This window comes from Centroberyx affinis, unplaced genomic scaffold (genome assembly GCF_046629955.1).
Source record: "Centroberyx affinis isolate AG114_WGS23_722 - 3 ecotype Tasmania unplaced genomic scaffold, CSIRO-AGI_Caff_v1 ptg006177l_1, whole genome shotgun sequence".
NCBI lineage: Eukaryota > Metazoa > Chordata > Actinopteri > Beryciformes > Berycidae > Centroberyx > Centroberyx affinis.
The window spans coordinates 382,501-395,651 of NW_027283136.1; the positions used below are offsets into that span (position 1 = coordinate 382,501).

Here is a 13,151-nt window from a genome sequence, read left to right on the forward strand (position 1 = left end):
TAGAAGAAGATGAAAATGCAAAAAGTGACCCATGATACCTCAATTCTACTCAAAATAACCGCTTCATACAGAAGACTGCCAGCTTTACAGCAAATTAACAGCACATTTGACTCACCTGAACCCAGTGCATTATTATTATATCAACAGCAACATTAATGTTTGTAGCTTAGCAAAGAGAACATGGCCGACCTTCCTTGTCTGCTAGAGCTGCTGTAGATGAGGTTGATTCGTTAAATGCATTTGTATAGAGACGTTTGTTTAGATGTTGATGCTAGCTAGCTAGCTAGCTACTACACACCACAGCAGCCACAGGACTTTTGCCCGTCCCACTCTGGAGGTCCAGCCCTCAAATTAAAGAATAATATTAAATTGAAAGACAAAATCGTTGTACTAGTGTATTTGTGTCTAATAGCATCATTATGGTATTTCAGTTTTCCCTATGTTAGCGCCTCTTTAAATATCATGCAACACTGGCATGGAGTGTAAATCAATGAACAATACAAAGCCACAATGAGTGTATCCAAAGTTTCATACAGTGTTCGAATGTATTTCGATTTCGGGCAAGTTTGACTTTGTCATTAGTCCACAGTCGGCTTTGCTCCTATTCGTAACTTGGCATTAAGTGATCTGCCTACAGCTTTCCCAAGTGGCTAACAGTGTACCCAAGTGCAGCTCAGGCTATGTGAAGGATTGTGAGTAGGAGACTTGATGAACATTGGGTAGTTGTCCATAAGTTACGTCAATATATATACTCATAACTTAAGTTGTAGCACCACAATAGAACACACAGAGCCATAGGGTTCAGCGACCTTAAATACACAGCATTGTCTATAACAGGGCCAGACACTCATCTGCATCTTTCACTGAGACAGAATCCACGTGTCTCAGCTGACACACACCTACACACCTTCACACACACTTCCACTAGAAGAGTGGTTCCATGCATTAGCAATCGATCGATTGCTAATGCATTGCTCTTAGCTGGTTCCCAGTGGAGGTTGCAGTAACCTTGTAGCAGCCGGTCTGTCTGTCTGTCTGCCTGGATTTATAAATGTGTGACAGAAGCTGGGACAATAAGAATGGTATGGAGACATGGACCTACGTATCTCTTTACACATGTGCCTTACGAATACATATAGACAATACAGTTTTATTTTCAGCAGGGTCTGGTGATGCAGTTATTACCTGAAAACATATAGTAGGCCTACATTAGTTTGATAGGGCAGAGGTACTCAAGGATTACAACTATTTGATTTTAGCTTTGATAATCCATAATCTATTAGAACCAAGAGGGGCAAGTGTGAATGTGTCATCTTGTGTATCATAGCTGTTACAGTAGCTAGTTTTCACCCCGCACATACTTTCACACTACAAATTAGGTTCAAAATACATTTGCTTTGACTTTTCAAGGGGGAAATACTTTTTATAGCCAGAGCCTTTTTATAGGCTCCGCTATAAACAACTTTAGCATAAGACTTTAGCATACACTGTGTTGAGTGATAGTAGGCCTATAGCATTATCCAAATTTAGAAGACTGAGCCTTTAGTAATGCAAAGTTTAAAAATGAATGAACATCATTAACTCAATACAGGCAGGTTTATTTTTGGAACTATTTCAGGTGAACAACCATGTATTCATACCCTGCACAGTGATTTTTAGCTCTACACAGGCTTATTATCCATCACATTCACTTCCTATGGAAACAGGGAAACTAGTATGGTAGTTCAAAATTTGCACATTTTATTACTTTTTATAATCATTATTATTATTCATATATCAGATTTAAATTATGTAAATGTTACCAATCTCCTGCACAGAACTGCCAGACTTGTATAAGATTAGCCTACTTACCATTTAGCTTAAGAGTTCTCATTTTCTCACTTTTGAGATAATGCTAGTGGCTGCTATCACTCAACATAGTGTAGCCTATGCTAAAGTGTTAGCATGGAGCCTACTATCGCGCAACATAGTGTATGCTAAAGCGTTAGCATGGAGCCTACTATCGCTCAACATAGTGTATGCTAAAGCGTTAGCATGGAGCCTACTATCGCTCAACATAGTGTATGCTAAAGCGTTAGCATGGAGCCTACTATCGCTCAACATAGTGTATGCTAAAGCGTTAGCATGGAGCCTACTATCGCTCAACATAGTGTATGCTAAAGTGTTAGCATGGAGCCTATATCGCTCCTATGCTCAACATAGTGTACGCTAAAGTGTTAGCATGGAGCACACTATCACTCAACATAGTGTATTCTCTGGTCTGGTAGGCTTCACATTGTGAAAGGTGGACAGTGGCTGACAGAGACAAGTATGAATGATCCTTCAGAGTGTGCTATCTTTATGCACTTTTATTTATATAGAGACAGTATGAAGGTACAGAGAGGAAGTTTAGCTAGACCAGGGTCATTATTTATAAATGGTTCTTATACTCAGCCCTGACCCAGAACTCTTAGCAACATTAGAAATATAAGAATATATAAAATGTAAAAATAATCTCCTATTGTCAGATGTAACCACAGCGATAGCATAGGAAGTTTTTTTATCCAGCGAGGAGAAAATGAAAAGCCTGTGACCTCAAATCTTTATGTTGAATACAAGTGTTCAGTCTCAAATCTGCCATGTATCTTTCAGCAATATGTCTACCATTGCATGTGTGAGTGAGTGAGTGAGTGAGTGAGTGAGTGTGTGTGTGTGTGTGTGTGTGTATGCAGTACAGTGGCATAATAAATAGCCTAGTATGAAATAATGATGAGATTGGGTGTAAAACAGTGACAGCGGGGAAAAATAGCCCTGAATGATGCATCGACCCTCGGCTAAAAATGTGCAAATGAATTCAGCGGACTTGACGTTCATCGAATACGAGATTGTCAGATCATAGGAGCTATACTGTGAGTGTGTGTGTGTGTGTGTGTGTTGAGAGTTAGAGGCATATGAAAAGAAGATGTGGGTTTGTACAGGGGTCATAAAAGTTAATAATATGTGTTTGTCTGGAGTTTTTTTTTCCACTCTGAGAGCTTCTCCTTTTTCTCTTTTTCTCCCTTCCTCCTTTCCCTTCATCACCCCTTGTTTCCTTTTTCCTCCTCTCCTCCCCTCCACCTCCCCTCTTTTGTCCTTTCCTTTCCAGGCCTAAATTAAATTATTGATCTGCAATTGTAGATTCTAAACTTGATATTGACTAAATATCAAATACAATTCACCACTGCTTTAGTCTATAGTATATATTATACATTTGTTTCCAACCATGTGTTGTGATTGGACGAGAGGCGTTCCATGACTGCTTATAACCGCAATATAACAAGTTGAACCTTATAACTCGAACGATATCACTCCGCCTTGTTTATAGTCAATCTAAATGAAGCAAGCAAGGATGTTCATTGCGTAACAGGGAACTATGGTTTTTGTTGGCTTGGGCCAAAATCATTTTATTAAAAGCAGCAACATACTCAACATCATGCTATATCGTGGTTATACAATATACTCCCTTTTGTATGTTATTGTTTAAGCATATACAAGCATAACACCAAGCTCCAAATGACTGTAAAATTTGTCTTTGGCAGAAGAATAAAAAAGAGCCAGTAACTTTTTGAGATGCTAACAGTTGAACTCTTTACATTTGTCTGTATACTTTATATACTTTATAAAATATATATATATACTACTAGTTTATACTACTTTATATACTTTATATTCCTCTGTTATATACTTATACTCTTTGGTCTTTTCCTGTTTTCAAACTTTGTCCCTGCTGGCCACCGTATGCTCTCTGACAGGCATCAGCAAACCAAATCAAAGCACAACAACGCATTGAAATAGCATTGAAAACGGATGAGGTGACACATTTCTATAAAAAATGCATATGAATTAATTTGGTTTGTAAAAACATTCTTGGCAGGTCATTTTTTTTCGTGTTTACCAGCCCTTGGCAGGTGAGCCAAAAAATTAATTTCAGACACTTACCATATATCATAGTTGGTATAATGTGGTTTTTGAACTGCTGACGGGGTCAACTGTCCCTTTAGCTTACTGTTGTTTTGACCGGTAGCATGAGTTTAGAAATGATGCTTGGAGCCTAAGTTTAAGTACAATACAGTACTGTTCAGTTCACAAATGTCCCAGCAGCCACGCAGAAACATACAGCTGTTTAAGAGCTCCATATTAATTTCCAAGCTTTAATTGATCCAGGCTTATGATTTTTCCGGTTCAGGATTTATAAACACACCACTCCTACGCCAACATTAGGATGTAAATGACATTGCTATTTGCATAGCGGTTATGTTTGTCATTCAGATACCTTGTTTAATATGAAATGCCGCTGCTTGTTACGCAAGGTAAACATCATGTTTTTGGATATTTCAGGTTTTTCTTTCCAGCAGTTCAGACTTAACATACCTCTAGCAGAATTCCATTTTTTTTTTTTTCTCCCCCTGGTTTTTTTGCCTCCTTTTCCCATTCTGGAGAGCCATAAACCTAAAGAGGTGGCTGCTTTTTTTTTGCTCGCTATGAATCTATAATGTAATCCCCCGACATGCAGGAGACACACATCATTCAAACACTGTACAGTACATCAGAAAGCCATCCCATCAGAAAGGTTGGAAAGCCTATAGCATGGAAATCTGAGAAGTGAGAGAGAGAGAGGGAGAGAGAGAGAGAGAGAGAGAGTGTTTGTTTGCGTTTGAATGTTTTTTTGTACGTCGACATGCATTAGCATATATAGTACAGTATAGGCTTACTGTGTATATAGTATATGTATACAGCTGTGTGTGTGTGTTTGCATACATGCATGTGTGTATGCGTGTGTGTGTATGTGTGGTTTTATGTATACACATGCATGTGAGAACATGTGACTGACTGGTTTAGTGCATGTGTGCATGCGGCTTAATGTGTGTGTGTGTGTGTGTGTGTTAGAGTTTTATAGGGAGAAGTGTGTGTGGGGGAGGAGAATGTGGGAGTGAATTATGCCTTTTTCAGGGGAGGGGAGGGGTGGATATATGTATGTGTGTGTGTGTGGGGGATGGGTGAATCACACACTGTATGTATGTATACTAAGTGTGTGTGGGCTGGGTGGTGTGTGTGTGTGTGTGTGTGTGTGTGTGTGTAATTGTGTGTGAGAGAACCTGTATCAAACCTATTTGTGTGCACATATATATGTATATGAGTATTTCTAGGTGTGTGTGTGTGCATGATTTTCTGTGTGTGTGTGTGTGTGTGTGTGTGTATGTATATGGGTTGTGCATGTGTGTATGTATGTGTATGCATGATTTCTGCGTCTGTGTGTGTGTGTGTGTGTGTGTGTGTGTGTGTGGGCGTGTTCCAGTGCAGTATCATTATGTGTGTATGGACATCTGCGTGTGCATGTATGTGTGTGTGAGCGCATGTGTAGGTACATGTGAGTGTGTGCATGTCATTTTCTATGCACATGTGACCATCTGTTTATGCGTATGTGTGTGTGGATCTGTATGTGTGTGCACATCTGTGTGTGTATGTGAGAGAGAGAGAGAGAGAGAGAGCAATCTCTATTGTGTGTGCATACCGTATGTATTTGTGTGTACCTGTACCGTGTGTGTGTGTGTGTGTGTGTGTGTGTGTGTGTACTTTGTTCCAGATAATGGAAATGTGTTGTTGTGTCATTAAATGTCATGCCGACTCCAGACTGACAGAAAGCAGCATTCAGTCTGCTGGTTTGGTTTGTGCTGGAATTCTCTCTCTCTCTCTCTCTCTCTCTCTCTCTCTCTCTCTCTCTCACACACACACATGCACAGTCACGCACACACACACACACACCTTATCTCTACCCCCCCGTTCACTGACTCTCTCTTCTTCTTTTCAATTCAGTCACTATGACTTTTGAATTAGGCGACTATTCTTATTGTTCGACTGAATGAAGACCTTGCAGCTTTATTTATTCGATTATGTATGAGTGGGAGGGACCGTAAAACATTATTAGCTGATCACACTTAAAGTCATAATCCTCATATAATTTCATAGAAATAAATGTTTGTTTTCCTATTCTCTATCGCTGACTGATATAACAAAATAGTGATTCAACCTATGTCCAGTTCATGAAAGCTTTTACATTTCCTGTTCTAAACATCGATTGAGTGTTTTCATCATCATGAGAACAGTAGTACATAATAGTATACTCATTTATTAGTTTGCCTATATATGTTGCTCCTCTATGAAAAAGTGGATGTCAGCCAGTGTGTTGTCCACCTCAAGTTTAGATGGAGCTTCCTGTTCCAGTTCCTGTTTTTACTCAACAGCTTCAACGGTGTCAGTCTGTGAAACCTGCATTGGAACCTGCCTCAGCCTGCCATAACCCACCTAAACATTTTCATTAGTATGGGGTTCAATGGAGAGTTTTAGTGTCCCATGATGGTCTAAATGCTGTTTCAGAGGCTTTTCCACCAAGACAAGACTAAAACTCTGAGGGGGAAACACTGAATAGTTGTATGTTTTAGAGTTTTCTGACATAAAAGATGGTCAAATTTGCTATTAACTATAGGGCGACAGAAACCAGAAAATACATGACCTGTGTTATATGTTTCATTTAAACTCAAAATAAGGCTTCCAGGTTGAAACGCCACTCTGTTTTTATAGGTGGCATATGACTGTTTTGCATCTGAGGCCATCACTAATTTGAGTTTTAGTTCTCTGTTTTCTGGCTCTGGAAGGGAGTCAGAAATGTTCAGAAATATTCACTGGGCTGCCCTAGGCAAAGAAGAAAGAAAGAAGAAACAGAAGAAAACCGTATAGGAATCTTTTTCTGCAATATATTTTATTGAATGACGTCATGCAATCAACATAGATTCATAAAACACATTGCATTCCTATGACATGAAGAGAACCGACCCACCCACTCCTTCCACCCACCACCAACCCCCCAACATTTATAAATAAATAAATAAATAAATAAATAAATAAAAGACCCGTTCACTCACAGAAATAGAATTTACAAAAGACCTGATGTGAGTTTTGACACTCCTGCTCCCCCTCTAGATGGAGCGCGTCCTCCCGTCCGGCTGCATGGGTACTTTGTATGCCCAGTGTCAAGCTAGCCACAGTTGGAAATTGGACTTTCGATGTTAACTTTCAAAATAAAACCCCTTATTAAAGAAGGTATTGAAATTTTACTTTTTAAGTAACACAAAGCTATAGTTTGTGTCCATATATATTTAATGATCTCATTAAGTATTTTAGACGTGTTTCTTTTGTTCTGTGCACTCTCAACGCTTATTTGGGCTTGTTTTTCCACTGACAAATTTTACGCTTTTATTTTGAAGGCAAACGTCACTTGTTTTCCGGTTTTGTTGTGGCTTACTTTGGCTGCCTTGACGAAGCTCTTTGTATGAATCGTCCGCGAGGTACCAGAGCACCGAACAGCAGCAGCAGCAGCCGCAGCGGAGGAGCCGACCGTTAAACACACACAGTCCCAACCGGGGGACAGACAGGGTTCCCTGTCCGAACAACTGGATACGGGTAAAACGAAGGATACCGACGGAGTTAAAATAATTACACCGCTTTTTAAAGTACCTCACTGCCTCTTTTGGTTCTGTTTTTTACCGAGTGGGTCTGAAAGAAGTGCGTTTAACGAGAAGTTTTATCCTCAAAGCTGCTGTTACCGGCGCGTGAGAACCGGTGTGGAGAGGAGAGCATCCAGGAAAACTTCAGTGACTCTTTCAGCTTATTTTACCGACTTTTTTTTGCTTGAAAACGACATATTTACTTGACCGAAAAAGAATTTTGTATTTTTTTCCGTTTAGTCCCTGTCTATTGGGCTGTAGCTGTGTATTATCCGTTGAAAACCTTCCAACTTTTTAAAAGCAGTAGTATCTTGGTCGCTCCTTCCCTCTTCCCTGTCCTGTGTGTGAGAGTCGAAGTTGAGAGTGAAAGAGGAAAGAGAAACAGAAGAAAAGCAGGAGAAGTGGATGTATTTGAGCCATGGATGTGAGAGTTTACCCGCCTCCTCCTCAGTCTCTGGCCGCGTCAGATCCCAATAGGCTGGGGCAGCTCTCCTACCCTGACCCGGCCTTCGGGACCAACAAGGTGAGGAGGGAAAACAAGAACCTACATGCTTCTATTTCTTTATGTCGAGAGATGAAAATGATGTTTTTGTTCACCTGCTTATTGTTTTTGGCTTTGTTTAACCAGTGTACCCCCTCTGTCTGCATATCCGTCTTTCCAGCCCTGCTAATTGAGTAGTAATTAATTGCTTAATTAAGCTCCAGCTAACGACGGCAGCTAGTGAAGTTAACTAGAGACTGTTCTCTTCTCTCCTGCCTATCTGTCAAATCCGCTCATTAGATGATTTACAGAAAGTAATTTTATTCAGAGTTTGGTGTCAGTAATGTAATGATACCTTTAATCAAAACTTCAGTCCTGATAATTGAGTGGTAATTAATTGCTTTATTAGGCACCGACTGATAAATGCAGCTAGAGAAGTTAATTATGGAATATGGTGAGAAGGAAAATATAAGCATAAGTATGTTCTTGTTGGCCTCATCTTTTTTAGATTTTACACCAATGACCCCCCTTTCTCTAATAATGTGATACTTAATTGGTCTCTGTAGGGGAATCCTCTGTTGCCCCCCTCCACAGGGAGGTCAAAGGTCAGGGTCAGATACAGAGCAGATCTATCTATCTATCTATCTATCTATCTATCTATCTATCTATATCTATATCTATCTATCTGTTATTTGGCAAAAAAATGACATTAAAATGAAAAACAGTACCCTACAATATTTAGGATGATATGTATTTAGTTGTGTAAAATAGTGTTAAAATGGAGTTTTTAAAATAGCAAGGACTGTTTGAATAGTTTCTTCTGTCAGGCTCTGGCAAGCTGCAGCCACGCTGTAATGTAAGAATGATATGGATTTGAATATTTTCTGCTCTCTCTCTCTCTCTCTCTCTCTCTCTCTCTTCAACTTCAGCAGTCTGGGCCCCAAACTGAGTAAATGGCATTTCACTATTGGCTCATTAAAACATACTAATACTCTCTTTTTTTATGTAGGGTAGTCGCTACATAACTCCACATCTGCCCTGCTTAGACTGAACTGACTGACTGTTCTCTTACTTTCTATTCTTTTACCGGCTGTTTTTTAATCCTAGCTTATCTTTCTCATGGACTTCCTCATGTCAGTATATAATAATTGACAGGCTGGTGTAAAACTTGGCCTGTTTGCCTCTGGATTTACTAATTGATAGGAGTATTTGCAGACTGGTTATCCTACCCTACCCCGTCCTCTTAAACTTACTGACTGCTCTCACTCTGACAGGCTGGTTTTAATCTTGCCCTATCCTCTCAGCAACAACAGGGAGGTCTAATGGTTAGAAACCCCCTTGCTGAAGTGTCCTTAAGCAAGGCACTGAACCCCTACTAGCTCCAGGATGCTGTTCTGTAGCTGAACCTGACCTCTGACCTCAAGAATTTCCCTTTGGGGATGAACAGAATATCATTACCGACTGCTTTCTAATCATTTACAGGCTGGTTTTTCAACCCGCCTCATTTGATGTAAACTGACTGGCTTTTACTATCTAACCTGCTGCTTTTGAAACCAGTATGTAACATATATTATAAACGCTCTGTACGCTGTAGCTGTCGTATCACTATCGCCGTGCTGTGTTTCAGTGAGTGTCAGAGAGAGATGGAAGATCGAGGCTGGGGATGTAGAAGAGAGAGAGAGCTAGAGGGTTGGGGGTAGGGATTGGAGCGAGAAGAGAGAGAGGGAGAGAGAGGCTTGGGGGGTAGGGATGTTGTAGATGAGAGAGAGAGAGAGAGAGAGAGAGAGAGGGGAGGAGGTGTAGTGGGGGTGGGGCTGCTAAGGTTTGTACTATATTTCTCTCTGTGTGTCTTTTGATTCACGGCTCTGTCGGCCTGATAGAGGAGATCATATTACTCTGCTGGGGAAAAGAGAGAGAAAATAGAGAGAGAGAGAGAGAGGGAGAACAGAGAGAGAGAGGGGAGGAAAAGGCGCAGGAGAAGAACGCAAGGGTGAAAGAATAGAGAGGAAAGTGGGAAGCGCAGAAGAAACAGAATGAGAGGAAAGGAGAAAGAGGGAAAGAACAGAGGAGCGAGAGGCTGTGTGAAAGAGAATGAAGAGAGGGAGTGTGTTTGTGTGTGTGAGAGCGAACATGGAGTGAAAGAGAACCCAGAATATGTACGTATGTGTGTGTGTGTACAGGAAGGGAAAGAGAGCTGTGTGTGTGTGTGAGAGAGAGAGAGAGAGAGGGAGGAGGGGCATGTCCTATAGATATGTGAAATGTAAAGTTATAATGCCAGTGTTGGTCTACATTTTCCATTTCATAGAGAGAATGTAGGTCTCTGCACAATTACAGCTAAAATGGTAATATTTCATGAAATATTGTGACCACGATTATTAACTATGATTAATTATTGTGGAGCAAAATTTGTTTCTTGGATGTTTTTTGCATCTTAGTGTACTGACTTTTTGCAACTTTTAAACCTTCTAAGTCATTGCAGTATTATGTTGTTACAACAGCAGCAGGTAGCAAGCCTCTAGTCAATGTTACTGTGCTTATTCACACATTCCCATAATAGACTGTGCTTTACTGGTCTTTATAGACATTCCCATAAAAGTGTAGACTGTACTTTACCTTGGGCTTGTTGTTGTGATTTCACTGGAGCCTGACTGACAGGGAGACACACTGTTTACTGTTTCTGCTATAGATGTTTCAGTGTGTAGCGGGGAGAAGGGGAAGAACATTCATTGTTTTTCCCCCCCCTAAAAAACCCTATCTTCATATAACTCACACCAGTTCGATACTACTTACCATGATGTAAACTATGAATCTGCCTCAAAAAGATGTATGTTTACCACCAACTCCATTTGTCAGATAAAAAGTAAACTGATTGTAGGTGGGTTTACCTTCCACTGCATCCCTTGTCATATTACCCTGAGACGCAGCAAAATCCCCAAGGCACAGTTTGCACAGTATCCTCTTGTTCAACATCATTTGGTTTGTACCCAAAATGACAGATGGCAGTTTATTTTGCTGCTGAAACAGTAGCAAAATAACAGTCGGAGGACAGATATGCTTCTCCTCAGTAGGTCTCATATGTTCTTACCAAAGTTGTGGACAGACTAGAGTTATCCATGATGTAAAGCTTAGTAAGCGAAGTGCCAGACTAGTCCTATAGGCCAGCAGCCTGCTCACTTTCACTGTCTGTGCTGCTTGTGCACAATTCAGTCACATGTAGGGCTGGATTTGAATAGAGGTGACTGAGCTGCACACTGAGCACTGATGGGTGACAGTGCTCATTGTGAATTGCCACAGATGCGAATGGGAGCGTTTCATTTGATACAGCAGGCTTTCGAAATGAAGTGAGATTAAATTGAACATTTCAATATTACAAGCTGAATTTAGCATTTGTAATAAATTCTACAATTATTAGTGATGGCAACTAAAATTGAAATATACGATCGTTTAATTAAATGTGCAGCCTTGAGAAAGCGGGAGAGAGAAAGAGGCAGAGAGGGGCTGAAGGGAGAGAGAAGGAGAGGAAGGGAAGGGTGGAAGAAAGAGAGAGAGAGAGAGAGAGAGAAGGCCTTATGTAAACATGTGATTGTGAAAGCTGGGTGAGGTATTTCTAAAGCAAATAGACAGGAAGAGAGAACGGAGAGGCAAGAAGAAGGCCTGAGAAAAGAGCAAGAGAATAGATTGAAGGACAGCAGTGAGAAGATTCACAAAGGAGGAAAGGGAGAGAGGATGAGAACGGGAGAGAAGTAGGTAGAGAAGAAGAAAGGGCAGAAGAAAGGAGAGAAAAGAAGAGGGATGGAGAATAGAGGAGAAAATGAGAAAAGAGATTAAAGTCTTCCAGCTCTCAAAACCTGGTCGAGGAGTGACAGTAGGCCAAGAAGACGGTCACACACACGCACATAAAAGGATGTTAGATCTTTGTATTGGAAAAATAAGTCATATTGCAATCATTTTGGTCTAGTGACAAACAAAGTATTGGTAAAGTTGTGGATGTCTGCACACTGGACTGTCTGTATGTTTTACATTAATGTTGGCAGTTTGTTGTCCTGTATTGTAACCTGTCTGTCTACGTATGTCAAAGCAGCGCTGAGTCTAAGTTTCTTATCTTATCTTGTCTTATCATATCTTATCTTATGAGTCAGATCGGTAGTGTCGGTGAATCATTCACTCTGAATCAGAGCATCTGCTAAACGGTCTAAAATGAATCACCTGCATCACAGAACTATGCCAGGACAGTCAGAATGGGAATTCCACTTCAATGGGCCAGAATTGATCCCGTCGTCCTCGCACCGTCTTCCTCTGCGTCTTTGTCTATCACACATTCCCACCGTCTCCCTCCCTCCTACAGCTTTCTGCACGGCCAAAGTGTCGGCATCTCATCTAATTATCTATCAGAACAAAACCAGTCAGTCTGTCTGTCCGTCTGTCCATTTTGGCTGTCTGTCCCGCTACCGAACCCCGCGCCAGGGGACCCCCCCCCCCCCCCCCCCCCACTCCACCCCCGAGGCAGACGATTGGGTGACTTTCAGCACAGTCGCTCGCATCCCGGTGCGGCCGAACGCTTTTTCAATTGGTCGAATCGTGGGGACCGAGCGACCAGGGGCTCCTGGTTGGTGGAGGGATGCCAAACGGAACAGATGGGCGGAGATAGAGCGCTGCCAGGAGAGACTAATTATCAGGATTTCGTTTCCAAAACAAACATATTGCAATCAAATCACATATTGCAATCATTCCTACATTGTTCTTACGTGTGTGCGTGCGTGTATTAGTGAGTATGACTTGGATGAATTTACTGCTGGTGGAAGATTTTGGATCAGTTCCTGAAGCACTAAGGATTCAGGAGTTGTTGTGGTCCACTTTACTTCAGCACTTTTGTTCATAATCATATAATCACAAGTACAATGGTCAAATCTGTTGTGTGATAGTCCTAATTATTCTGGGTAGCTGGGAATCTGTTGCTTTTGAAATGGTGTAAGGTTGTGCTTGTTTTGACCCCGCTTCTTAATCCCGTTCGCCTTCACACAGAAAGTTAGTGTGAGTGAGTTTTCTGCTCATCTGTGATTCCTCTGCTACTTCCATTCAGTGTATACAGTGTGAGTCGTTAGATCTGGAACTGAAAAGTTTATATGCTATTGAGACTTGTCTCAAAGTCA

The 13,151-nt window shown here is 41.0% G+C and overlaps 1 protein-coding gene across 1 annotated transcript in view; it reads left to right on the forward strand.

The window, feature by feature from the left end:
- Positions 1-7,807: 7,807 nt before the first annotated feature.
- The window catches only part of tox (thymocyte selection-associated high mobility group box), a 38,828-nt gene continuing 33,484 nt past the window's right edge, over positions 7,808-13,151 (forward strand). The window contains exon 1 of the mRNA XM_071512233.1: positions 7,808-8,043. Coding sequence (XP_071368334.1) covers positions 7,939-8,043 — 105 coding nt within the window. The 5' untranslated portion in view covers positions 7,808-7,938. The remainder of the gene's footprint in view (positions 8,044-13,151) is intronic.